This window comes from Ornithorhynchus anatinus, chromosome 21, assembly GCF_004115215.2.
Source record: "Ornithorhynchus anatinus isolate Pmale09 chromosome 21, mOrnAna1.pri.v4, whole genome shotgun sequence".
NCBI lineage: Eukaryota > Metazoa > Chordata > Mammalia > Monotremata > Ornithorhynchidae > Ornithorhynchus > Ornithorhynchus anatinus.
Genome location: NC_041748.1, coordinates 8612932 through 8640821, shown reverse-complemented (window position 1 = coordinate 8640821; position 27890 = coordinate 8612932). Strand labels below are relative to the sequence as shown.

The following is a 27890-nucleotide window of genomic DNA, read 5'->3' as shown; positions in this document are numbered from 1 at the left end:
ATTTATTGCCCCTCCGAGTTTACTTCTGTGCCCTGAAGTGTATGCCATCTTTAGCAGCTGAGGAATAGATACTCATAAAAGATGCAATAATTTGTTAACAAACAACTGAGTTCAGTTCAAACTCAGTTCAAACCTCTTTTTAATATTTTCAAGGTTGTATCCAGATCCCTGCACTCAAGGTCACGTTATAAAGAAAATGAAACATATATAAATGAAAACCAACTCAAAGCATTTTTACCAAATGCTAGCTTTGCAGTTAACTTGGATTTTGTGGGGAGAAAGAGAAATGAAGATAATGTGAAAAAGGAGTAAGAGAAGCATCCGGGAAAATTAGAAAGTGGTTAGAAATGAGAAAAGATATTTGCTATTAGCTCCAGTAAAACAAATTCAACCATTTTAGTAAATCAGTCAATCAGTGGTATTTATTGAACACTTACTACGTGCAGAGCACTGTACCAAGTACATGAGAGAGTACAATACAATAGATTTGGTAGACATGATTCCCGAAATAAAAAACAATAAAAAAAACACACAAACCTGATTCTGAATAGCACAAATATTCAGCAATTGTTTTCCAATATACTTCACCATCTTGAGATAGGATGCTGTTAATATCATAATTATCTTTTAAATCAAATCCAGTTTTACACACCATATCATAAACTGGGGAAGAAAGGCATGTGGTGATGGAATCAATTATTGACACCTGGATGGCAAAAGACATAAAGGGAACTCATTATTGGAAAAATAAAGCTAAACCAGGAGCTAACATTTTGGGACGGGGCATCAACCAAGGTGTTAGATTTAAAAATGTATCTGTGACCAAAAGGGCAATTCTCTAGCTACAGCAAGGTATTTTTTAAAAAAGAATCATATTTTTGTTCTCTTTTACACAGTTACCGAACTGTTTACTGGTCGACAAGACTTTAAATCACCAAAGCATTTTTCTCAATTCAAGGCAATTTATAAACTTTTCAGTATTACTTTTGGCATTCCTGTGACACACAGCTTACATAAGATGACACTTTTCATTTCAGAGGTGGAGAAAATATAGGACAAAGAGAAGAGGTATCAGTTACACCATAAAATTTCATGAGAATAATAGCTGAAAGATCCAACTCAATTTCTCTGACTTCCCGTGGAGAATCATATAATAATAATGTTGGTATTTGTTAAGCGCTTACTATGTGCCGAGCACTGTTCTAAGCGCTGGGGTAGACATAGCGGAATCAGGTTGTCCCACGTGGGGCTCACAGTCTTAATCCCCCTTTTACAGATGAGGGAACTGAGGCACAGAGAAGTTAAGTGACTTGCCCACAGTCACACAGCTGACAACCGAAGGCCCCAGTTCTTAAAGGCACACTGCTTTTGCCTTCCAGGTCTCATGATTACTGGATTGATAGATGTTACTTGAGTGCATATTGTGCGCTGAAAACTGTACTAAGCGCATGAGGTAGTACAATGTGATTCATTCATTCAACTGTATTTATTGAGCATTTACTGTGTGCAGAGCACTGTACTAAGCACTTGGGAGAGTATTCCCTGCCCACAACCAACTTACAATCTAGAGTGGGGGAGACCAACATTAATATAAATTACAGATATGTACTTAAGTGCTCTGGGCCAGTGAAGGGGAACAAAGGGAGCAAGTCAGGGAGACACAGAAGGGAGTGGGAGAAGAGGAAAGGCGGGGGCTTAGTCTAGGAAAGCTTCCTGGAGAAGATGTAACTTCAATAAGCCTTGAAGGGAGGGAGAGTAATCATCTGGCGGATTTGAGGAGGGAGGGCGTTCAGGCCAGAGGCAGGATGTGGGCGAGGGATTGGCGGCGAGATACCTGAGTTTGAGGCCCAGTGAGGTTAACATTAGAGGAGGTAAATGTGCGGGCTGGGTTGTAGGAGGAGAGTAGTGAGGTGAGGTAGGAGGAGGTAAGGTGGTGGACTCCTTTAAAGCCAATGGTGAGGGGTTTTTTTTGATGTGGAGGTGGATGGGTAACCACTGGAGTCCCTTGAGGAGGGGGAAACTTGTTCTGAATGTCTGAGTCTGTCATTGGGCAGGGATTGTCTCAAACTGTTGCTAAACAGTACATTCTAAGTGCTTAGTATAGTGCTCTGCACAAAGTAAACACTCAATAAATACCTTTGAACGAATGAATGTCTCTGAAGGATAATGATCCGGGCAGCAGAGTGAAGTAAGGCCTGAAGTGGGGAAAGACAGAAGGCTGAGTTGGTGGCTAGGCCTACTAAGTTGCTTTCCTTTTGATAGGCAGAATACACATTGGGAATAACTCATCAATCAATCAATGGTATTTACTGAGTGCTTTCTATGTGCAGAGCACTATACTAAGCATTTGGGAGAGGACAATACAACAAGAGTTGGTAGACACGTTCCCTCCCACAACAAGCTTACAATCTAGAAGGGGAGAATATGGTTGGGTATGTTTACAAAGTATAAGGAAACCACTGCTGTTGAGTTTGCCAATACCATGTGGTTCAGTGACTGCTTTTCCTTGTCAGAGTACCACTTTCAACCTGAGCTTTAAAAGCACCTATTTTAATCAGTTCAACATGTCAGAACCTGGCAGGGCTCAGGCTCCACTCTAGCAACCTAAATTTAGCTTCCAGAACTGCTCATCCATACTTCCCCGAGACACTAGTCCAAGGACCATGGCAAGAGCTGTGGCCTAGTGGGAAGAATTTGGGACTGGATGTTGGGAATTCCAGATTCTAGTCCTGGCTCTGTCACTTGGCTATAGACAATATGACCCGGGGGAAGTCACCTAAACTTTCTATGCCTCAGCTTCATAATTTGTAAAATAGAGAAAAAAACCTACTCTCCCTCCCTCCCTCCATCCCTCTTACAGCATGAACCCTTGTGGGGCAGGGATTGGGTCTGATTGGTTTGTCCTGTACCTGCCCCAAATCTTAGCCGAGTGCACTGCGTAAAAGTGCCTAATAAAAACCATTATTATAATTTCCCAGCCCCAATCCACGAGTCCTGAGATGTCGGCTATTTTTGGATCTCACTGGCAAGTCTCTACTAAATCCTCTTTGACAAACGCAGCTATTTGCCTAGCGATCAAATCGCCCACTATACCCAGTTCTCCTTTAACAGGGAGGGAGAGGGGCTGCATAACCTTCTCACCTGCCTCATCTCTCACAGTTCATCCCCCTGCAAATCTTTGCTACTCCCCCACAGAGACCTCTGCTCTCTTGATCCCATCCATCTTTCCAAAAGCATCTCTCCTCACCTTGCCCCCCATCCTCACTTCCCACTCTTGATGATCAGGTCTCCGCTCTCCACTCCACCCTCTCTACTCATCTCAACTCTCTCGGCCCCCTTTCTCTCCGCCGCTCTCGCTTCACTAACCCACAGCCCCGGGTCATCTCCTCTGTCCGCCTCCTATGCTCCTATGCTCGAGCTGCCGAGCGCTGTTGGCGAAAGTCCAAGCACCAAGCCGACCTCTTACATTTCAAATTTATCCTTTCCTGCCTTAACTCTGTCCTCTCCTCCGCCAGGCAAAACATCTTCTCCTCCCTCATCGACACCCACGCCCATCACCCCCGCCAATTGTTCCAGACGTTTAACTCTCTCCTTAGGCCCCCTGTTCCTCCCCCTCCCCCATCTCTCACCCCCAATGATCTGGCCACCTATTTCATCACAAAATTCAACACAATCAGGACTGAGCTCCCCAAAGTCAACCCTCCCCTTCTCCCCTCCCCCCCACCAACCCTCTCCCCTACTTTCCCATCTTTCCCTGCAGTATCCTCAGAGGAGATCTCCTCCCTCCTCGCAGATGCCACCCCCTCCACCTGCGCCTCTGACCCCATTCCCGCTCACCTTATAAAAACCATCGTCCCTGCCCTCCTCCCTTCCTTAACTTCTATCTTTAACCACTCAATCTCCAATGGCTCCTTCCTCTCTGCCTTCAAACATGCCCACGTCTCCCTCATCCTAAAGAAACCCTCTCTCGACCTCACTTCCCCTTCCAGTTATCGGCCTATCTCCCTACTACCCTTCCTTTCCCAAATCTTAGAATGAGTCGCCTACACTCGCTGCTTAGAATTCCTTCACTCCCATTCTCTCCTGGACCCCCTCCAATCTGGCTTCTGTCCCCTCCACTCTACCGAGACTGCTCTCTCTAAGGTCACCCATGACCTCCTTCTTGCCATATCCAATGGCTCCTACTCCATTCTAATCCTCCTTGACCTCTCAGCTGCCTTTGACACTGTCGACCATCCCCTTCTCCTCCACACCTTATATCACCTTGGCTTCTCGGACTCCGTCCTCTCCTGGTTCTCCTCTTATCTCTCTGGCCGGTCATTCTCGGTCTCCTTCGCAGGTGCCTCCTCCCCCTCCCATCTTTTAACTGTTGGAGTTCCTCAGGGGTCAGTTCTTGGCCCTCTTCTGTTCTCCATTTACACTCACTTCCATGGTGAACTCATTCGCTCTCATGGCTTCAACTTCCATCTCTACACAGATGACACGCAGATCTACATTTCCGCCCCTGTCCTCCCCCCTCCCTTCAGGCTCACATCTCCTCCCGCCTCCAGGACATCTCTATCTGGATATCTGCCTGCCACCTAAAACTCAACATGACCAAAACTGAGCTCCTCATCTTCCCTCCCGAGCCCGGTCCTCTCCCAGACTTCCCTATCACCGTGGATGGTATGACCATCCTTCCCATCTCTCAGGCCCGCAACCTCGGTGTCATCTTTGACTTGTCTCTCTGGTTCACCCCACACATCCGATCCGCTACCAACACCTGCCAGTCTCACCTTTATAATATTGCCAAGATCCACTCTTTCCTCTCCACCCAAACGGCTACCTTACTGCTACAGGCTCTCCTAATATCCCGGCTAGACTACTGTGTCAGCCTTCTCTCTGATCTCCCTTCCTCCTCTCTCGCCCTGCTCCAGTCTATTCTTCACTCCGCTGCCTGGCTCATCTTCCTGCAGAAATGCTCTGGGCCTGTCACTCCCCTTCTTAAAACCCTCCAGTGGTTGCCTATCAACCTCCGCTCAAAACAAAAACTCCTCACTCTAGGCTTCAAGGCTCTCCATCACCTTGCCCCTTCCTACCTCTTCTCCCTTCTCTCTTTCTACTCACCACCTCACACGCTCCGCTCCTCTGCCACCCACCTCCTCACCATCCCTCGGTCTCGCCTCTCCCGCCATCGACCCCTGGGCCACGTCCTCCCACGGTCCTGGAATGCCCTCCCTCCTCACCTGCGACAATCCCCTCTTCCCCTCTTCAAATCCCTACTTAAGGCGCACCTCCTCTTAGAGGCCTTCCCAGACTGAGCTCCCCCCTTTTTCTCTCTGCTCCCTCTACTGCCCCCCTTCACCTCTCCGCTGCTAAACCCTCTTCTCCCCCCTTTGCCTCTCCTCCTCCCCCTCTCCTGTCCCACCCCCTCAGCACTGTACTCGTCCGCTCAACTGTATATATCTTCATCACCCTATTTATTTTGTTTAATGAGATGTACATCACCCTGATTCCATTTATTTGCCATTGTTTTTATGAGATGTCCTTCCCCTTGACTCTATTTATTGCCATTGTTCTTGTCTGCCTGTCCCCCCCCCCATTAGACTGTAAGCCCGTCAAACAGCAGGGACTCTCTCTGTTGCTGATTTGTACATTCCAAGCGCTTAGTACAGTGCTCTGCACATAGTAAGCGCTCAATAAATACTATTGAATGAATTAATTTTTGGAAAATTCCATGGTAAGGAAAAATAATAATTGTAATAATAACTGTGGTATTTAAGCACTTACTATGTGCCAGGCATTGTACTAAGAACTGGGGTGGATATTCATTCATTCAATCTCATTTGTTGAGTGCTTATTGTGTGCAGAGTCCTGTACTAAGCACTTGGGAAGTACAATTCAGCAACCAATAGAGACAATCCCTGCCCACTACGGGCTCACAGTCTAGAAGGGGGACAAGTAAACAGGCATCAATAGCATCATTATAAATAAATAGAATTATAGATATATACACATCATTAATAAAAATAAATACATCAAGTCCCTCATGAGGCTCACGTTTAAGTTGAGAAGGAGAACAGGTACTGAATCCCCATTTTGCAGAACGGAGACCCAGAAAAGTTAAGTGATTTGCCCAGGGTCACACAGCTGTCAGTCCTGCTGAGCATTTGCCAGTGTGGCACATGAGCAGAAACCACTACTTCCAATCCCATGCCATACAACATCTAAGAAAGTGTTTGTTCAATGAACACTTCCAAATTTCTAACAAAGTTCTAGCCAAAATATACAGTGCGAAAATACATCGATGCAGCACTGACCGTCTCATCTTCTTCTGCCAACTGTATAAACAGCCCTTCCTCAGAGTACTGCCGGGAGTTGAAAAGGACACCGTGAAGTAGATAGAAAGAAAAGCAGCATGGCGCAGTAGAGAGATCACAGGCCTGGGGGTCAGAAAGTCATGGGTTCTAATCCCGGCTCTGCCACTTGTCTATGTAACCTTGGGCAAGTCACTTCACTTCTCTGGGCCTCAGTTACTTCACCTGTAAAATGGGGATTGAGACTGTGAGCCCCATGTGGGACAGGGACTATGTCCAACCCGATTTGCTGGTATACATCCCAGTGCTTATTACAGTGCTTGGCACATAGTAAGTGCTTAACAAATACCATAATTATTGTAGAAAGAGGTCCTAAATAAGTGGCTTCCCATCATATTTGCCAGGAGGCTCTCCCCTTGTTCAGTGTTTTCCTACCCTTCAGTAACCTTAGATCTGCCATTCATTCAATCATTCAATTGCATTTATTGAGCGCTTACTGTGTGCAAAGCACTATACTAAGCCTTCGGGAGAGTACAATATAATTAGTACAGGGCTAAGCGCTTAGTACAGTGCTCTGCACATAGTAAGCGCTCAATAAATACTATTGAATGAATAAACACATTCCCTGCCCACAACGAATTTAGATAGGATTACTTTGCAATTGCCAAGAATACTTCATTAAGAGCAGCATGGTGTAGTGGATAGAGGAAGGACCTGGGAGTCCAAAGGTCATGGGTTCTAATCCCAGCTTCAACTCGTCTGCTGGTTGACCTTAGGCAAGTCAGTTCACTTCTCTGTGCCTCAGTTACCTCATCTGTAAAATGGGGATTGAGACTGTGATTTGCTTGTTTCCACGCCAGCACTTAGAAGAGTGCCTGGCACATAGTGAGCATTTAACAAATGCCATTATTATTATTATTATTACCTCCTTGCTTTTCCAGTTTAATCCCCTTTTTCAAAATAGAACAAGTAGTTTTTCTAAAGTCCTGGAAAGCCTCCAGCTAAAGGCAGTTTTCCTGGCTTCTTAAGGGCAGGAATTGCATTGTTTACCTTTTTTCTACCTTCCTAAGCAACTTACAATACAATGCTGTGCACATAACAATGACGATTTTTATGGTAATTATTATGGAACTACTATGTTCCAGAGCATTGCCAGGCACAGTCCCCATCCCAAATGGGGTACACAATTTAAGAGGTAGGGAGAATATCCTATCCCCATTTCACAGATGAGGAAACTGAGGCAAAGAGAGTTTAAGGGACTTGGCCAAAGTTACATAGTAGGCCAGATATCTCGACATCTGGCCCCAAGTTCTTTCCAGTAGGTCACACTGCCTCCCTAAACATCAAAGAATGAATGAACCCCTGTTGCTGAGGATGCAACAAACTAGGTCTCTCCCTCCACCCTGCTGCTAATTTTTTTCTTACTGTTAAGTGATGGGGTTAGATTTCAAGATACTTGGCCTGAAACTGGGGGAATCTGCAGCAGCATGGCCCAGCAGAAAGAGCACACACCTGAAGTCGGAGGACCTGGGTTCTAATCCTACTTTGGCCACCTACTTGCTGAATTTAGGCATTTAACTTCTCTATGCCTCAGTTTCCTCAACTATCAAATGGGAATTAAATCCTATTTCTTCCTACTTAGACTGTGAGTCCCATGTGGGACGGAGATGTGTCCAAACTGATTAACTCGTATCTACCCCAGCGCTTAGAATAGTGTTCAATATATACTAAGTGCTTAATAAGTACCATAATTATAATTATTAGAGAGGCTGCAGAGTTCAGAGACTATGTAGTCAGAATACACAGGATTTGAGGTGCGGCAGGGATGGAATGAGAAACTTAATTTTGAGGGGTTGGAGGTTGGGAGACTAGAAGCAGATAGATGCCTCCCAAACCCTTCCCTCCCCCTAACTTTCCCATCACAATAGACAGCACCACCATCGTCCCTGGCTCAATGCCGATATCCTTGGTATTACCATCTCATTCAACCTAGGTTTTCAATCTGTCACCAACGCTCTGTGGCCTAGTGGGTAGAGAAAGGGCCTGGGAGTAGGACGGATCTCGATTCTAATGTTGGCACTGTCACTTGTTTGCTGTGTGACCTTGGTCAAGTCACTTCACTGAGCCTCAGTTATCTCACCTGTGAAATGGGGACGGAGACCCAAAGCCCCACGTGGGACAGGGACTGTGTTCAACCCAATTTGCTTGTACCCATCGCATTAATACAGTGCCTGGTACACAGTAAGCGGTTACCAAATATCAGAATTATTATTATTTTTCTGTGGGCCTCAGCTCCTCATCTGTGAAATAGTGATTGAGACTTTGAGCCCCATGTGGGACATGGACTGTGTCCAACCTGACTTGCTTGGACCCACCCTGGCACTTAATACAGTGCCTGGCATATAGTAAGTGCTTAAAGCATACTATAATAACCAATACTATAATAACTCGCTGTGCCTCAATTTCATCATCTGTAAAATGGGGATTAAGACTGTGAGCGCCATGTGGGACAGGAACTGAGTCCAACTGGGTTAGAGAAGCAACGTGATTTAGTGGAAAGAGCCCAGGCTCAGGAATCAGAGGTTGTGAGTTCTAATCCCGGATCCGCCACGTCAGCTGTGTGACTTTGGGCAAGTCACTTCACTTCTCTCGGCCTCAGTTCCCTCATCTGTAAAATGGGAATGAAGACTGTGAGCCCCACTTGGGACAATCTGATAATCTTGTATCTACCCCAGTGCTTAGAACAGTGCTCGGCACATAGTGAGCACTTAATAAATACCATCATTATTATTATTAGTCTTTTATCTACCCCAGCGATTAGAACAGTGCTGTCCTCTAGATTGTGAGCCTGGCGTGGGCAGGGATTGTCTCTACTGCTGTACTGTAATAATAATAATAATAATAATGTTATTTGTTAAGTGCTACTACGTGCCGAGCACTGTTCTAAGCTGGGGTAGATACAGGGTAATCAAGTTGTCCCACAAGAGGCTCACAGTCTTCATCCCCATTTAACAGATGAAATAACTGAGGCACCGAGAAGTGAAGTGACTTGCCCACGCTCACACAGCTGACAGGTGGTGACGCCGACATTAGAACCCATGACCCCTGACTCCTAAGCCCGGCCTCTTTCCACTGAGCCACGCTGTTCTTTTGTACGGCCAAGGCGATTAGTACAGTGCTCTGCACCCAGTAGGCACTCAATAAATAGGACTGAGTGAAATGCTTGTGTGGCTCAGTGGAAAGAGCCCAGATTTGGGAGAGGTCAGGGATTCTAATCCCAGATCTGCCGCTTGGCAGCTGTGTGGCTTTGGGCAAGTCACTTCAGTTCTCTGGGCCTCAGTGACCTCATCTGTAAAATGGGGATTAAAACTGTAAGCCCCACGTGGGACGACCTGATCACCTTGTATCCTGCCCAGCGCTTAGAACAGTGCTTCGCACAGAGTAAGCACTTAACAAATACCAACATTATTATTAGAGAAGCAGCGAGGCTCAGTGGAAAGAACCCGGGCTTGGGAGTCAGAGGTCGTGGGTTCGAATCCCGACTCTGCCACTTGTCTGCTGTGTGACTGTGGGCAAGTCACTTCACTTCTCTGGGCCTCAGCTCCCTCATCTGTAAAATGGGGATGAAGACTGTGAACCCCACATGGGACAACCTGATTCCCTGTATCTCCCCCTGCGCTTAGAACAGTGCTCTGCACATAGTAAGCGCTTAACAAATACCACCAGTATTATTATTATTAATGAGCGGTTAACACACACCGTCATCAATCAATCAATCAACTCCCAGGTCTCCGGGCCCTTGGGGAGCGTCACGCGCAGGCGCGGGGTCGAGGCGCGAGCCTGGGGCGTCCGCGCGTCCCCCTCCCCCCCAGCCCCACACCCCTGGAGTCACGTGACTCTCTCTCCGCTCGGACCTCGCGCGCCTTCCCCCCCACCGTGTTACCTCCGCCATTTCCGGGCCCGGCCTCTCCCCGCCGTTGCCTGAGTGACGTTCTGGCCCCGCCTCCCTGCGCGCTCCTCACCCCTCCCGCCACCCGCGCGCCGCTCCCCCTCTCCCTGCCCGCGCGCCGCCCCCTCTGCCCCTCCCCTGGCCGGAGGCCGCTCCCTCCGCCGCTCCCCCCGCCCGCGCGCCGCTCCCTCCGCCCCTCCCCCCTCCGGCGGGCCGCCCCCTCTCCCCGCCCGCGCGCCGCTCCCTCCACCCCTCCCCCCGCCCGCGCGCCGCTCCCTCCGCCCCTCCCCCCTCCCGCGCGCCGCCCCCTCCGCCCCATCCCGCCCGCGCGCCGCCCCCTCCGCCCCTCTCCCCTCCCGCGCGCCGCTCCCTCTGCCCCTCCCCCCCCGCCCGCGCGCCGCCCGCGCGCCATCCCCTCCGCCCCTCCCCCCTGCGCTGGGCCGGGCCGGGCCGCGCCGCGCCGCCCCGCGCCGGCCGTTGTGGGGGCGAGGGCCCGGGGAGAAGGCGGGACGATGGAGAAGCGGGGCAAAAGCGTGTCCACCGTTTTGGGGGCGGCCTCCTCCGGCTCGGCCCCCGCGCCCGGCGGGAGGAAGGAGAGGAGGCTGAGCATGTTTGAGAAGGAGGCAGTGAGTGGGGGGGCCCCGCCTCCCGCCTCCCGCCTCTCCCCGCTCGGCGGCCCCCAGCATTTTCCTTCGCAGACGTCCAGGCCCGGTTTCCCCGGCCCTCAGGAACCTCCCGGGGTGGCCCATCCGCTTCCACATCAAAGAGAAACTCCTCCCCGTTGGCTTCAACGCTGGCCGTGCCCTCCGGCCTCACCTCCCTCCTCTCCTTCTCCAGCCCAAGCCTGCCCCCTCCCCTCCTCTAATGCCCACCTCCTCACCTCCGTCTCACCCACGTCCTGCCCCTCCCTCCTCAAATCCCCCATCTCCTCCAAGAAGCCTTCCCTGACTAAGCCCCTCCTTTCCCCTTCTTCAGCTCCTTAATAATGTTGGTATTTGTTAAGCGCTTACTATGTGCCGAGCACTGTTCTAAGCGCTGGGGGAGAGACAGGGTCATCAGGTTGTCCCAAGTGAGGCTCACAGTCTTCATCCCCATTTTACAGATGAGGGGACCGAAGCCCAGAGAAGTGAAGTGACTTGCCCACAGTCACACAGCTGACAAGTCGCAGAGTCGGGATTCGAACCCATGACCTCTGGCTCCCAAACCCATGCTCTTTCCACAGAGCCACACTGCTTCTCTGTTCCTTTCCCTTCCCCGTCACCCTCGCTCCCTTCATCCCCCCCTCCCAGCCCCACAGCACTTAGGTTCATATCTCTAATTATTTATTGTAATGTCCATCTCCTCTAAGCTCCCTGTGGGCAGGGAACGTGTCTGTTTCCTGTTGTCCTCTCCCTAGGGCCTAGTACAGTGCCCTGCACACAATAATAATAATGATGGCATTTGTTAAGCACTTACTATGTGCAGAGCACTGTTCTAAGCACTGAGGGAGATACTGGGCAGGATACAAGGTGATCAGGTTGTCCCACATGGGGCTCACAGTCTTAATCCCCATTTTACAGTTGAGGGAACTGAGGCCCGGAAAAGTGAAGTGACTTGCCCACAGTCACACAGCTGACAAGTCGCAGAGTCGGGATTCGAACCCATGACCTCTGGCTCCCAAGCCCGTGCTCTTCCCACTGAGCCACACTGCTTCTCTGTTCCTTTCCCTTCCCCGTCACCCTCACTCCCTTTCTTCAACCTCCCCTCCCAGCCCCACAGCACTTAGGTTCATATCTCTATTTATTTTAATGTCCGTCTCCTCTAAGCTCCTTGTGAGCAGGGAACGTGTCTCTTTCCTGTTGTCCTCTCCCAAGGGCCTAGTACAGTGCCCTGCACACAAGTGATCAATAAACATGCCCTGCACATAAGTGATCAATAAATACGGTTGACCGACCAACCGAGGCAGGCCGAGGCCGATGGAGGGACGAGTCGAGGGCCAATGAGGTGGATGATGCCAAGGGGAGGCCGGGGCAGGGCAGAGGCCTGGGCGAGGTGAGGACGGGCTAGCGGTAGGTCGGCCGCCCGAAAGGCCCAGGGTCATCTGCGAAAGCGACTCCCAATCGATTATTGAGCCCTTAAAATGGGTAACCGTGTGGGAGAGCTCCACTGAATGAGGCCTCAAAAGCCCTGGATAGAAATGAAATTGCCTAGCAAATTGAACGGCCAATCGAAGCGCTTCCAAAGGTGGTTTAGTTCCTTCCCCTAAAACAGAAATCCGTCCTCCGAAAAGGGGTGACTAACCGCCACTGAGATACACCAAAAGGTATTTTTTTGTCTGGCTTGTTTCAGTACACACACATATTAAAGGAGAGGTTGAGAGACTCGATTCACGACGTTCACTCCGTGGAACCCCCGTTCGATGAATCGCTCACAGATTTAGGTAAAGTAGAATTAGGCTCATGGAAGAGTACGTTGTCCAAGGTTAAATATGCTAACACCTACAGATTGGAGCCGTACAAGAAATTTCAAACTTGGGCAATAAAAATGAAAGTCCAACAGATGCTGAAGGTAGGAGAACATTTTTGCTACTTTCACAAGCTAAAATTGCTACAGTTGTGTTAATGCTACCTGTAAATTTATGAAACAGTCCCCAAAATGCTCCAAATATTATTAGAGGTTGGGTAATCGCTCAGCGTTGAAGAGGGGCAAAGGAACGTGGCTCTTTATCATCTCGATTTTTCATTTTGCCTTTCATAGTGTATTTTTATTTTTTAAAAACACTTTTCACATCAAATATTTCATTTTATCCTCACAACAACCCTATTTTAAGACAGGTATTAGTCCCAGGTTACAGCCTGAATAACAGGCCCAAAGAGACTTAAGTGATTTCCCTGACATCACCCAACAGGCCAGTTCCAAAACTGGGATAAAACCCAGTTTCCCAATATCCCATTATCCCCTGCCCCACTCCCCGCAGGCCACACTGTGTCCTTAGATGAGGAAGTTAAGGCAAGGAAAACAAATTTGGCAACAGACTTTAGCATATAGTAAATAATAAGCACCATTACTTTAGTTCCTTTGACGTAAATTCCCATATTCTAATCTCCCCTGGGCTTATTTTAAAGCAATTAGAAGTTCCAACTCAGTGGGTAAAAATCAGCCTTATTTTTAGGGAGGTATGCTGGGTTTTTGAGCAAGGTGGCCCTCTTCCCTGCCACCCCAGCTATAACTGTCTTAAAATTCTCAGGCATGATTTTTAAAAGATGCCTTCCTATGCCCCCCTCAGATGTTTTCTTCCATTTTTCAACATCCTTTCTTAGCCTCCTCTGGGTTTCTTCTCTAATTTTCACTTCCTCTATTTAATACATCATGTCAATCAAGCCTCTGCTGATTGGCAACAACAACAAGGAGCTTCAAGGAGCGTATGTGTGTGACTTTGGAAAACTGTATGACCCTTTTGCCCATGTGTCCAAATTAATAATAATCAGGAGAAGAAGAAGAAGAAGAATATGACTTGTTAAGCACTTACCATATGCCAGGCACTGTTTTAAGCACTAGGGTAGTTACAAGTTAATCAGGTTGGACACAGTCGCTGTACCCCATGGGGCTCACACTCTTAATCCCTCTTTTACAGATGAGGTAACTGAGGCACAGAGAAGTGAAGTGACTTGCCCGGGGTTACAGCAGAAGAGTGGTGGACCCGGAATTAGAACCTAGGTCCTTCTGACTCCCGGGCCCATGCTCTGTCCACTAAGCCACGCTGCTTCTAACAGAGTTTCTTATCTTCCCACCCAAACCCTGTCTTCCCCGACTTTCCAGTAGCTGTAGACAACACCACTTTCCTTCCTGTCTCACAAACCCGTAACCTTGGCGATATCCTTGACTCCTCTCTCTCATTCAACTCACATATTCAGTCCGTCACTAAATCCTGTCAGTTCAACCTTCACAACATCACTAAGATCCTTTCCATCCAAACTGCTAACACAGTCCAAGCACTTATCCTATCTAGCCCTTGATTACTGTATCAGCCTCCTTGCTGACCTGCCTGCCTCCCGTCTCTTCCCACTCCAGTCCATACTACACTCTGTTGCCTAGGTCACTTTTATACAAAAATGTTCAGTTCGTGTCCCCATTCCTCAAGAACCTCTAGTGGTTGCCCACTACATCAAACAGAAACTCCTGACGATCCTGAGGTCAGAAAGGAGGCTGATGCAGTAATCCAGCCGAGATAGGATGAGTGATCGTACTAAGGTGGTAGTGGTTTGGAAGGAGAGGAAAGGGAGGATCTTGGCAATGTTGTGAAGGTGAGACCTACAGGATTTGGTGAGGGATTGGATGTGTGGGGTGAATGAGAGAGCAGAGTCAAGGATGACACCGAGGTTACAGCCTTTTGAGATGGGAAGGATGGTTGTGCCGTCCACAGTGATGGGAAAGTTTGGGAGAGGACAGGGTTTGGAAGGGAAGGGAAGGAGCTCTGTGTTGGATATGTTGAGTTTGTGGCGGGAGGACATCCAAGTAGGGATGTCCTGAGGGAATGAGGAGACGGAGAGAGAACAGGGGAGGAGGTGTAGATTTGGGTGTCATCCTCATAGAGGTATAGTTGAAGCCGTGTGAGCCGAATGAGTTCTCCAAGGGAGTGAGTGTAAATGGAGACTAGAAGGGGACCAGGAACTGACCCTTGAGGGACCCCCACAATTAGGGGGTGGGAGAGGGAGGAGGAGCCCACAAAGGAGACTGAGAACGAACGGCCAGAGAGATAAGAGGAGAACCAGGAGAGGACGGTGTCCATGAAGCCAAGGTTGGATAACGTGTTGAGGAGAAGGGGATGGTCCACAGTGTCAAAGGCAGGTGAGAGCTCGAGGGGGATTAGGATGGAGTAGGACGGTAAGCTTGTAGTAGACAGGGAATGTTGTCTCCTTATTGATGTATTGTACTCTCCCAAGAGCTTAGTTCAATGCTTTGCACACAATAAGCAGTCAATAAATACGATTGAATGCAGTCTACTAACTGTTGAACTCTCTCAAGAACAGTGCTCTGCATAAAGTAAGTGCTCAATAAATATTATTCATCCATTAATTGCACCCCTCCACATCAAGTAAATAATTATGGCTTTTGTTAATCAATGGTATTGATTGAGCATCTACTGTGTGCAGAATATTGTACAAAGTGCTTGGGAGAATATAACAGAGTTGACTGACACATTCCCTATCCATGAGGAGTGTTACACTCTAGAGGGGGAAACGGGCATTAAAATAAATCATTTTTACTATGTGTCAAGGACTGTTCTAAACACTGACAAAGATACAAGATAATCAGGTCAAATCCAGTCCCTGTCCCACATAGGGCTCACAGTCTTAAGTGGAGGGAGAACAGGTATCGAATGTGACAGGCAGATGGCAGAGCTGGTATTAGAACCCAGGTCCTCTGATTCCCAGTCTGTGCTTTTCCACTAGATCATGCTGCTTCAAATCAAAAGCAAAAACACATAATTGGCTTCAAGGCTCTCCATCAACCCTTCACATCTTGACCCTACCCATTTCTTCTCCCAATACTCCCCAAATCCCTCTCCTCGTTCCTCCCAAGCAAACTTTCTACTTACCCCTCCCTCTCAACTCTCTCACCTTCGTCCCATAGCTCATGCCATCCCCCCAACTTTAAACTCCTTCCCTCCCCAAATCTGTGAGTTCAAAGTATTTAAAGTCTTCCTAGAGTCTCACCTTCAACAAGCTCTATAGACAGTAAGCTCATGTGTCTTGGTTACTGTCGTATTGTACAACAAATACCCTGACTTGCTCCCTTTATACATCCCCCGCTCCCAGCTCCACAGCACTTATGTACATATCTGTCATTTATTTATATTAAGGTCTGTCTCCCCCTCTAGACTGTAAGCACATTGTGGGCAGGGAATGTGTCTGCTTATCGATGTATTGCACTCTCCCAAGTGCTTGGTACAGTGCTCTGCACACAGTAAGCACTCAATAAATATGATTAAATGAATAAATTAATTAATTAATAAGGAATCGCAGCAGCATGGCCTAGTGGAAAAAACATGGGCCTGGGAGTCAGAGGACCTGGGTTCTAATCCTGGCTCTCCCTGTTGCCTGCTGTGTGTGACCTTCGGCAAGTCACTTAACTTCTCCACGCCTCATTTTCCTCAGTTGTAAGATGGGGTTTCAAAACGTCTTCTCGCTCCTACTTAGACCTTGAGCCCCCTGTGGGACAGGGACTGTGTCCAACCTAATTAACCTCTATCTACCCCAGTGCTTTGAACAATGCTTGACCCATGATAAGTTCATAACAAATGCCATAAATAAAAATAAATCAACCATCTCTAGCACATAGGCGCTTACCTATCCTCAGGTGCACTCCTTTTGCATTTAAGTTCATTCAAGTGTACATTTTGATTATTTTGAACATTGTGATTTGTAACTATTCTTGTGTCTGGCTCCAACCAAAGAGCGTGAGCTCCTTGTGGGAAGGGAATGACTGTGTCACTTCTTTATTTTATACGTTCCAAACACTTGGTACCGTTCACTGCTACTACTATCGTGGTATTCTTTAAGCGTGCATTATGTGCCAGGCACTGTACTAAGCGCTGGGGTGGGTACAAGCAAATTGGGTTGGACACAGTCCCTTTTCCATGTGGGGCTCACAATCTTAAACCCCATTTTACAGATGAGGTACCTGAGGCAGGAAGAAGTGAAGTGACTTACCCAAGGTCACACAGCAGACAAGTGGCAGAATTGGCGTTGGAACCCAGGTCCTTCTGACTCCCAGTGCTCTATCCACTGAGCCATGCTGTTTTTACTGCTACTAGGATTACTGCCTCTGCTTTTGGGGCTGGTTACTCATCATCATCACCATCACAGGGGCTTATGAAGCGTTCAAATTGCATATGCCATCATTTTTGCTGCCGTACCGGCTCTCTGCCTTCCTAGGGGACTGCTGCTGCTCCTGTGAGAGACCCTCTTGGGGACGATATGTTGGACCTGACCCAGGAATTCTAATGGTCAGATCTGGCCTGGATGCCATGTCCCAGGAACCAGCGTGGCCTAGTGGATAGAGCACAGGTCTGAAGGTCAGAAGGATCTGGGTTCTAATGCCACCTCCACCACTTGCCCGCCATGTGACCTGGGGCAAGTCACTTCACTTCTCTGTGCCTCGGTAAAATGGGGATGAAGACTGTGAGCCCCACAGGGGACAGGGATTGGGTCCATCCATCTACCCCAGCACTGAGTACTGTGCCTGGCACATTATAAGCACATAACAAATACCATAAAAAAAGGAAGCATTCCTGGATGTTGTGATCCCCTTAGGTACACTTGCCATATCCAACAGCAAAGCACATGCCATGCCCTAGTGCCCTCATCCTTTCTTTTTAAATGTAATGGAGGCCAAGGGCGGGTAACTGACAGAGCCTGGCCTGGGTTTTCGCCGATTTTAATTGGGGTAGGTCAGCGCAGCTTAGCCCTCCGGAGGACCAGATGGGCTTGGGATCACAGGTTAAGGGACTTTTTCTGTAGAGGAATAGAAAGTACTAGAAACCCCTCACGATCTCCCTCCACCACCTGGGAGCCAAGGGCAGAAGAAAGGGTGGGGGTATGAAGGGAATAATTTGGGAGGGTGAAGAGGGAAGTGGGCATAGGAAATGGTTGAGACAGAAAAGGAGTAACTGTGATTGACACTGTTAAAGTTTTTGGTAAAGCTGCATTTAGTCCAAGAGACTTCTAGAATAGTCTATCAAAGAGACATTTTTCAAACATTAGGTTGAAAATGAGGTTTCTTTTAAAAATTGTGTTCCTAGGACAGACTTAAAGAAATCACCTATGATGAAAAGATTTGTTCTTCAATTTCAATTCAGCTGGCAGATGAAATTTTAGCAACAGTCAAAGAATTTGAGTTTAATCGCTATAAATACATAATACAAGTATTCTTCATTCAAAAGACCGGTCAGGCAGTAAATGTAAGTATCTTGGCAATTTTACCTTGGGATCCCAGGAGTTAAACTAAATATTAGTAACTCTGGCCTGAAAAAATGGTTTTTTGATTCAGTTTTGGTGCCTTCCTACTTGCTCTATTGTAGTTATAAGACTGAGCTGTGAAAATCATGGGGGTTCTCAAATGTGACTTCCAGAGGATTTTTATGCAATCTTAATGACACCTTTGCTGCCTCTTTTGCTTTAGATAATTTGCTTTTGGGCACATGGCCATTTAATCAGACCACTAGTTTAATTAAAGCAAGTCTTGTTATTTATAAATGGCAACTTGGCCGTTGAGAGATGGAAATGGTGAGAGGGCTGAAGTGGGGGCAGGGTTGGATGAGGAGGCTACAGGGTGAGGGTTGATTGAGGATAGGAATGATGAGGCAGCTTATCTCTGCCTCTCATTTCTGTCTCTCCCTCTTTTACCTTTTCCTGTTTTTTCCTCCTTACCCCTCCACTTCACATCTTGGTCTAAATATTAGGCTGGATTGGTGTGAAGTACTGCGTGTTGAGAGGCCGTGGGTCTGAGATGAGGAAGCTTCAGAAAACGAGGAACCTAATTTTAAAAGAGGTGGCCCCAAATAATAATAGTATTTAAGTGCTTACCATGTGCCAAGCACTGTTCTAAGCGCTGGGATAGATACAAGGTAATCAGCTTGTCCCATGTGGGGCTCACAGTCTTAATCCCCATTTTATTGATAAGGTAACTGAGGCCCAGAGAAGTTAAGTGGCTTCCCTAAATTCACACAGCAGACAAGTGGCGGAGCCGGGATTAGAACCCACGTCCTCTGACTCCCAAGTCTGAGCTCTTTTTCACTAAGCTATGCTGCTTTTCTATGTAGGGGCTGCGTATGTCACCACAGAGAATTTTTCTTTGAGAAGAATTGTTTCTTTCCCAGCACTCAGTATGGTGATCTGCACACAATAAGTGCTTAATGAATACCATTGATGATTACTGATTGCTAGTTAACTCTGCTAGAGAACAGTTGATTTAAAAAAACTGAAACCTTTTCTAGTGTGAAAATTATTTGATAGGTGTAATTGTGAGCATTTTCACCAAGATTTCTTTGTTTGTTTCTTTCTCAGATTGCTAGCAGGTGGATCTGGGATGTTACCTGGGATAACTGGCTCTCAGCTAAATACGAAACTGAAACTTATGTTGCATTGGCCCTAGTATTTGCTCTTTATTTTGAATAATTCAAGTGACTTATTGCTAAATGGATTTTTGAAATTTTCAGTATACTTGAAAAATTAATATTTTGGAGCATCATAAATATGATTATAAATATCTTAGACTTAATATTTATTTGACTTAATTTTATCCTTTCTTTTTACAAAAATCATTTCCTTGAATTAAATCATTGTGGATGGGTGTTAGAGTTCATTTAATGAAGTTCTTTAACAAGAGTTTTATTGTGAACCAGAGTGAACTGTAGAAAATTAGGACCATATCAGCTGACTGGATGAAGAAAATGGGTTCGAATCACGGCTCTGCCACTTGTCAACTGTGTGACTGTGGGCAAGTCACTTCACTTCTCTGTGCCTCAGTTACCTCATCTGTAAAATGGGGGTGAAGACTGTGAGCCTCACGTGGGACAACCTGATTCCCCTGTATCTCCCCCAGCACTTAGAACAGTGCTCTGCACATAGTAAGTGCTTAACAAATACCAACATTATTATCAGTAAGAGAAACCAACTATAATTATCATTCATTCATTCGCATTTATTGAGTGCTTTCCATGTGCAGAGCACTGTACTAAGCACTTGGAATGTACAGTTCGGCAACAGAGACATTCCCTGCCCAACAACGGGCTCACAGTCTAAGTGGGGGGTGAGGGGGAATTATCCGTGTGTCATATCTGTAAAATATTTTTGAGAAAGGGAACGCCTCGATAAATTAAGACAAAGAAGCAAAATGAGCTCTTTGCCAATCCAGCCATTCAAAAGAAATGTGAAACTTAGCCAAAATTCAAAAGGGAACTTGGCCCAAGTTCTTGAAGAGTTGTAAAACTCATTGAACACGCCTGTTCAATAATTCAATTGGTGATATAATTGAAAAAAATTCAAAAAAAGGGAAATTCTAATGGAGATTTAAAGGCACAATCTCACGATTTAAACCCCTAGCTCCACACCTCCTTCCTTCTAGCAGGGGACAAGGATGGACGAAAGTATATAACTCCACTTAGTCTGTATACCCCAGAGGTCTTAGTGTCACTCTTGGTCCTACAGGATTGAGGGGATTTGGGAAGAGGGAAGGCCATCTTTCTATCTGAGCCTGCAGAACGGTAGGAAACTGAGAGCTCCAAAAGGGGGACATATAAAATACAGGGGACAAGTTAGAATCAGAATAAATCAGTGAAAAGTTGAGGGGCACTGGGGAGAATGATCTGTAAGGTTTGGGGAGCACACTAAAGTCTTTGGAGGGACTGAAATAAAAGATGAGCAAAAAGGCCAGCCCAGGCAGCTTTTGGCAGCTGCAAGAGAGCAGAGATACCTTCCAGGTTACAGATTGTGAACAGTCATTCAGTTGGTCATGTTTAAGCGCTTAGTAAAGTGCTTTGCACACAGTAAGCGTTCAATAAATATAATTTATGAAATAAACTTGTTATGAAATAAAAGAGGAGCAAAAAGGACAGGTAGGGCAGCTGTTGGCAGCAGCATAATAATAGTGATGGTATCTGGTAAGTGCTTAACTATGTGCCAGGCACTCTTCTAAGCGCTGAGATAGATAAATACTATTGAATTAATGAATACAAGGTAATCAGGTTGTCCCACGTGGGGCTCACAGTCTTAATCCCCATTTAACAGATGAGGTAACAGGCACAGAGAAGTCAAGTGGCCTGCCCAAGGTAACACAGTGGACAAGTGGCAGAGCCAGAATTAGAACCCATGACCTTCTGACTCCCAGGCCCGTGGACTAGCCACTGCTCCATAATACCAGATGACTGGTATGCCCTTGAATGACTGCACAGAGCACGAGAAGGGGGGCAGGAGAGATGAAATCATACCAACCTCCTCCTCATGCGATCGACAACCCGAAGCCCCCAGAAGATGTATCAGAGATAAGGAAGCTATCCTGAGGGTAGAACCAAGGCATGGGATGCAGGGGGAGTGGATGAGAATATCTTATTGCACTATGATCTTTCATCTGTAGGTCAGAGACCACGGGTCCTTATCAGAACATAAGGACCTCATGTGCCCCTGCCAGTAAATGAATTGTGTCAGCTCATTCTTGAGTTGGGGTGGTTTGGGGGCTTCCTGTGAGCCCCACATGGGACAACCTGATTACTTTGTATTTACCTCAGGGCTTAGAACAGTGCTTGGCACATAGTAAGCGCTTAACAAATGCCATCATTATTATTATTATGCATGCCTGAACTGATACGTGTAACATCATGTATCTCTTTGACTGGAATCCCTTCATTTTAACTCCGTGCTCATTAAAAAAAAAATCTCAAGGCTCTGGTCTGAGGTCTGATTTTTGCAGGGAGGAAGTTAAAGAAAAAGGGAGACTTTGAATATTGGCTGGGCACCCGTTTAAATACCTGCCAAATGGGCTGAAGACCTGACAGTTGCCTGCCTTGGGCAAATTAAATAATTCAGGGTCCGGGCTAAGCACACCCCAAATTTTCTGATTCCCATTAGTCTTGGACTACATCTCTTCCATGCGGAGATAGCATCAGTAAGCATTCCTGGGAATGGGACGGTTGCTGGAGGGAGGGAGAGACTGAAGAGTAGAGGAGCTGATAGATACAGGTAGAAACAGGGCAAGTCTGAAATACTCCTGATGGATAACATTTAGGTCTTGATTTTAAATCATTTCTATTTACTGGGTACTAAGGGCTTGAGAGTGCAACACATGAATGCACTACCTTTTAGGGCTGGTAAATCCCTACACCATTTGCGGTGCGAGAGGCTCTTCAAATGTAGGTTTAAACATGGTTTTAATACACTGAACTATTTGAATCTGTTCCCTGTTTCCTCTAGGATCAAACTAGAAATTTAGTGGTAAATCCTCTACAATCCAGATTAGAATTTAACATCGTATCTTTTCTATCTCGCCGTTGACCTCTTGCCCATGACCTGCCTCTGGCCCTCTTCATATTCGACAATCACTCCCCACCTTTAAGGCCTTACTGAAGGCACATCTCCTCCAAGAGGCCTTCCCCGACTAGGCCCTCACTTTCTCTTCTCCCACCACCTCTGCATCACCCTTGCACTTGAATTTGTACCCTTTATTCTCCACCCCGTCTCAGCTCCATAGCAATTATGTACATATCTGTAATTTATTTATATTAATGTCCATCTCCTAGTCTAGACGGTAAGCTTTTTATGGGCAGGGATTGTGTCTAGCAACCCTGTTTTATTATACTGTCCCAAATGCTTAGTATAGTGCTCTGCACATAATAAGTACTCAATAAATATGATTTATTGATAGGCTGATTGATTGATGAAGGAGAACAAGAAATCTCAGTGTAAAACAAAAAAGCAGCATGGCCTAGTGAATACAGCACGAATCTGGGAGTCAGAGGACCTGGGTTGTAATCCCAGCTCTGTCACTTGTCCACTGTGTGACCTTTAGGTAAGTCACTTAACTTCTCTGTGTGCCTCAGTTACCTCATCTGTTAAATAGGGGTTAAGACTGGGAGACCCATGTGGGACAGAGACTGTGTCCAATCTGATTAGTTTGTTTCTACCTCAGCAGTTAGTTCAGTGCCTGGAACATAGTAATTGCTTAACAAATACCATTAAAAATATTTATTTTTTAATACACACACATATATATGTATACACATACATATAATACATATATATACACATAGGTGTATAAAGGAACCCAAATAACATATGTCTGAGAGGGGTTCCCTAGAAGGCATAAGGAAACTATGGAAGCTGATTAAGTCGCAGTTGAAGAGCTATCCATCCTGAAGATTTAGTTCTAGTGGGTAAGGGACTGGCAGTTGCACCTTCAAGAGGAGGAGTATTATCCCTGCTTGATGCTGCTGAGAGTACTGACAAAAGGATTTGAATCTGTTCCACTGTTTTCACAGACCCAGCTATGCTGGTCAGACATCACTAGCTTGCTGCAGTCCTGGGCCATGCCTGACCAGAGCCCAGCTTGTAGTGTCTAAGGCTAGTTAGAGTTCAAGTTTTTTTAAAAATGGTATTTAAACTGCCTTTTCTTAATTTCTAAGTTGGAAGTTGCCTGCTTTTTATTTTCAGAGAGTGTGAATAACCAAGCATGTAAAAACCAGCATACCAGCAGTTAAGAAAAATAATGATTATGGTATTTATGTGCCAATCAATGGCCTTGTCTTGTCTCGCCCATAGGTACAAGATAATCTGGTCAGACACAATCTCTGTCTAAGTAGGAGGGAGAACAGGTATTAAATCCTCAATTCATGGATGAGGAAACTGAGGCACCAAGAAATGAAGTGACTTGTCTGAAGTCACAGCAAGTGGAAGGGACAGAATTAGAATCGAGGTCCTCAGGCTCTCAGCCCTGTACTCTTTCCACCAAGCCATGCTGCTCTTCTCCTTAAAGAAGAAGAAAGGAGAAACAAAAAGGCCAGCACTGTCAGACACTACCACTCTGTAAACTTTTTCAATCCAAAAAACTTGCAGCATTATCCAAAGTCCCAGAGACTGGATAATTCACTCCTGTGGGCTGACAGTGAGTCTAAAGAAAACCAAGGCGATTTATCGGTGTGCACTGGGGAAGCCATACACACAACCGAAACTTTACATCAGCCTCATAGAGATAAAAGTTGTGACAGAATTCTGTTATCTAGGCTGCACGCCGACCAGCGGCTCGGTGATAGACTGGGAAGTAGAAATGCGAACCAAGAAAGCTAGCACATTCTTTGGGAAACTGTCAAACAAGTGTGGTCAGGATCCAGACCAGAATAAGTCTTCAGAGCTGTAGTGCTATCCAACCTCCTTTAAAGACTGCGATAATTGGACCCACACAAGCACCATGAGCGGCTCCATGAATGTCATTTACCAACCAAACTCAGTATCAGAGGGCAAGAGAAGATGAGAAACAACGAAATTCTGAAATCAGGTTAGTCTCCTACCATTGAAGCTACACTTGCCTCGGTATAGCTAGGCTGGGTGGAACACGTGAGTAAATGTATGACAGCTGGGTGCCCAGAGGACTACCGTTTGGAGAGCCGAAATTTGGAAGCTGAAAACAGTGGGCCACAGAGACATTTTAAGGACACAGTAAAACAAAACTGCAGACAGTATGGCATCCTGGAGGAGAACTAGGGATCAGTTGCTGGGCATGTGGCAAAACGGCCTTCTGCTCTCAAGCAAAGAGCTGCTCTTTTTGAGCAAAAGTTTCTTAGGGAATGATTGACAAGGAAGCAGAGAGAGGAGACAATTAATCAATCCCTGGTATTTATTGAGTGCTCATTGCCTGCAGACATGGTACTCAGTGCTTGGGAAATCACAATACTTTTGAGTTGGTAGATTTAATCCCTGCCCTCAAAGGAAGTGGCATAGTCCAGTGGAAAAAGTACGGGCCTGGGAGTCAGAGGACCTGGGTTCTAATTCTGGCTCTGTTGTGTGACCTTGGGCAAGTCACTTCACTTCTCTGTGCCTCAGTTACCTCATCTGTAAAATGGGGATTAAGACTATGAGCCCTATGTGGGACAGGGACTGTGTTCAACCTGATTATCTTGTACCTACCCCATGCTCAGTACAGTGCCTGGCATATTGCACGAGCTTAACGAATACCGATTTAAAAAAATCTTACAATCTAGTTGTGGAGACAGGGAGACAGACATTAAAATAAATTACCGATAGGAAGCAACAGAGTATCAGTACATAGATTACAGGTGCCGTAAAATCAAACACGATAAGACCAAGGACAGTTTTTTGGGTGTTCGGTGTGGCGAGGACTTGTGGGTTCCACATTGGCCTTTTCAATCACACAAACGTAGGTTAATCTCACTGTCGGGTCGTCTAATTCAAAAGCTGTGGATTCTCTCAGCAGAGTTACCCGCTTGGTTGGATAGCAGTATTAGGAAAGCAGCATGGCCTACTCCTCAGAGCCCAGGCCTGGGAGTCAGAAGGCCATGGGTTCTAATCCAGACTCCACCACTTGCCTGCTGTGTGACCTGGGGCAAGTCACTTCATTTCTCTGGGCCTCAGTTCCCTCATCTGTAAAATGGGGATGGAGAACTGTGAGCCCCAAGTGGGACAGGGACTGTGTCCGACCCGATTTGCTTGTATCTACCACAGCACCTGGGATGCCTGGCACAAGGGAGCACTTAACAAATATTATTATTATTCTGTGTGTTTGGGCTGGGAGCGGATATGACTTGCTGGCATTGTGCTGAATGAATGAAAGAGGAACTATCTGGTTGTCCTGAGTAAGCCGTGCCTGGGGTTGTGGATGGATGCGGGGCTCTTCCCTTCCTCCCTATTTTCTCCGCTCTTCCCTTCCCACCCTCTGCCTGCCTCCACCTGGAACAGGGACACTGCCCCAAAGGAAATATAGCAGGGAAGGCCAAGCCACGGCCTGAACCTGAACTAAAGTTATCATCCTGCTGCTAGAGATCTACATTACCCATAGGTTTTCCAATCCACCTATGGGTTTTCTGCAGCAAAGTTGGGGGGCAGGCTGGGTAAGAAGTTTTTTTTTTTGTAAGGGCTTGGGATGGGTAGGGATGTGCAAAAAAATCAGGCTGTGTCTTATTTCTGCATACATGAGAGCTCCCACAGGATCCAGGGTCAGAAAATGCAACTTAGGTATCCATTTCCCTGGAACCCTGATCTCTGAACCAGTTGCTGACTAGAAACAGAGCCCACTTTTGAGTCTGGATTGAAACCTCTGGCTCAGAAAATGAGAACCTGTTACTAGTTTTTGGGGGGAATCTGCTCTCATCCATGGTATGTCAGAATCTGTAACACTGCCACTTAATAATTCAACCCATTCAACTCTATTTATTCAGCGCTTCCTGTGTGCAGAACACTGTACTAAGTGCTTGGGAGAGTAAACAGACACATTCCCTGCCCACAACGAACTTGCATCTAGAGGGGGAGATGGGCATTAATATAAATAAATAAATTACAGATGTGTACCTAAGTGCTGTGGGGCTGGGATGGGGGGGATGTATAAATGGAGCAAGTCAGGGTGACACGGAAGGGAGTGGAAGAAGAGGATAGGAGGGCTTAGTCAGGGAAGGCCTCTTGGATGGGCCTTCAATAAGGCTCTGAAGGGGAGGAGAGTCATTGTCTGGTGGATTTGAGGAGGGAGGGCCTTCCAGGCAGAGGCAGGATGTGGGTGAGGGATCGGGCGGTGAGAGAGATGAGATCGAGGTACAGTGAGGAGGTTAGTGTTGGAGAAGCGAAGAGGGCAGGGTGGTTAAGTGCTTTGAAGCCAACGGTGAGGAGTTTCTGTTTGATGCGGAGGTGGATGGGCAACCACTGGAGATTCTTGAGGAGAGGGGAAACATGTCCTTAGCCTTTTTGTAGAAAAATGATCTGGGCAGCGGAGTGAAGTATGGATTGGAGTGGGGAGAGATAGGAGGCTGGAAGGCCAGCAAGGAGGCTGACATAGTAATCAAGGCAGAAGAGGATTAGTGATTTTTAAAGTAGTTGCATTTTGAGTGGAGAGGAAAGGGCAGATTTTAGCAACGCTGTGAAGGTGGAACTGTTAGGCTTATGATGTAACAGTTCACCAAACCTTCTTTTCAGCTGCTTGTTGCTTCCCAAAGCGAGGCATCTGGAGCTATGATTTTGAGAGTTGGAAAAGTAAACACAAAGGCCGAAGGAGGAGTGGGAATGAGAAAGCTCACTGTGGGCAGGGAATGTGTCTGTTCTACTGTGCTCTCCCATGATAATGACTGTGGTATTTGTTAAGAGCTTACTCTGTGCCAGGCACTGGACTAAGCACTGGGGCAGATACAAGGTAATCAGGTTGGAGACCCTCTATGTCCCTCACGGGGCTCGCGATCTCCATCCCTCCCCATTACCCAGATGAGGTAACTGAGGCCCAGAGAAGCGAAGTGACTTGTCCCAGGTCACGCTGATCCCATCCCGCCTCGGTGACCGCATCGGCCTCCTCGCTGCCCTCCCAACCTCCTGCCTCTCCCCACTCCCTGTCTCACTGCGCCGCCCGGATCATCTTTCTGGGGAAACGTTGGGGGCACGTCACCCCCCACCTCAGAAACCCGCCGGGGTTGCCCATCTGCATCAAACAGCAACTCCTCACCGTTGGCTTTGGGGCAGTCCACCATCTCGCCCCCTCCTACCTCACCTCGCTACTGTCCCGCTACCACCCAGCCGGCCCACTTGGCTCCTGTGATGCCACCCTCGTCCCTGGGCCTCCATCTCTCCCGTCTCGATGCAGACCCCCCTGACAACCCTCCCTCCTCCCATCCCCCAGACGGCGACTACTCTCCCCCGCTTGGAAGCCTTCCTGAAGGCCCACCTCCTCCACGAGGCCTTCCCCGACTAGGCCGCACCTTTCCCCTCCCAGTCCGTCCTGCGTGGCCCTGGCTCGCTCCCTGTGCCCAGCGCTGCGGCCCTTGGGGACAACCCGTCAGTGGATTGCTTTCTATCGATGTCTGCCCCCCCTCCCCCCCCGGACTGGTAGCTGGTTGTGGGCCGGGACCGTCCCCGCCGACTGTCGCCTTGTAGGCCGGGACCGTCCCCGCCGACTGTCGCCTCGCA

General features: G+C 47.2%; 2 protein-coding genes across 9 annotated transcripts in view; one reads left to right on the top strand and one right to left on the bottom strand.

Annotated features, from left to right (window-relative positions):
• Positions 1-10313, bottom strand: part of ERMARD (ER membrane associated RNA degradation) — a 59801-nt gene extending 49488 nt beyond the window's left edge. For 7 of the 8 annotated variants that reach the window (XM_029049505.1, XM_029049512.1, XM_029049507.1 and 4 more), the window contains exons 1-2: positions 10240-10313; positions 538-706 (exon numbers count right to left, since the gene is read on the bottom strand). In XM_029049505.1, coding sequence (XP_028905338.1) covers positions 538-706; positions 10240-10248 — 178 coding nt within the window. In that variant the 5' untranslated portion in view covers positions 10249-10313. Of the gene's footprint in view, positions 1-537; positions 707-6299; positions 6440-10239 lie in introns of those variants that run through there. The other variant, XM_029049509.2, reaches the window with a different exon arrangement.
• A 393-nt stretch (positions 10314-10706) lies between these two features.
• Positions 10707-19508, top strand: DYNLT2 (dynein light chain Tctex-type 2). Its single transcript, XM_029048749.2, has 4 exons — positions 10707-10871; positions 12574-12792; positions 18029-18187; positions 19293-19508. The coding sequence occupies exons 1-4, from the start codon at positions 10758-10760 to the stop codon at positions 19401-19403; spliced, it is 603 nt and encodes a 200-aa protein (XP_028904582.1). The 5' UTR covers positions 10707-10757; the 3' UTR covers positions 19404-19508.
• The last annotated feature ends 8382 nt before the right edge of the window (positions 19509-27890 follow it).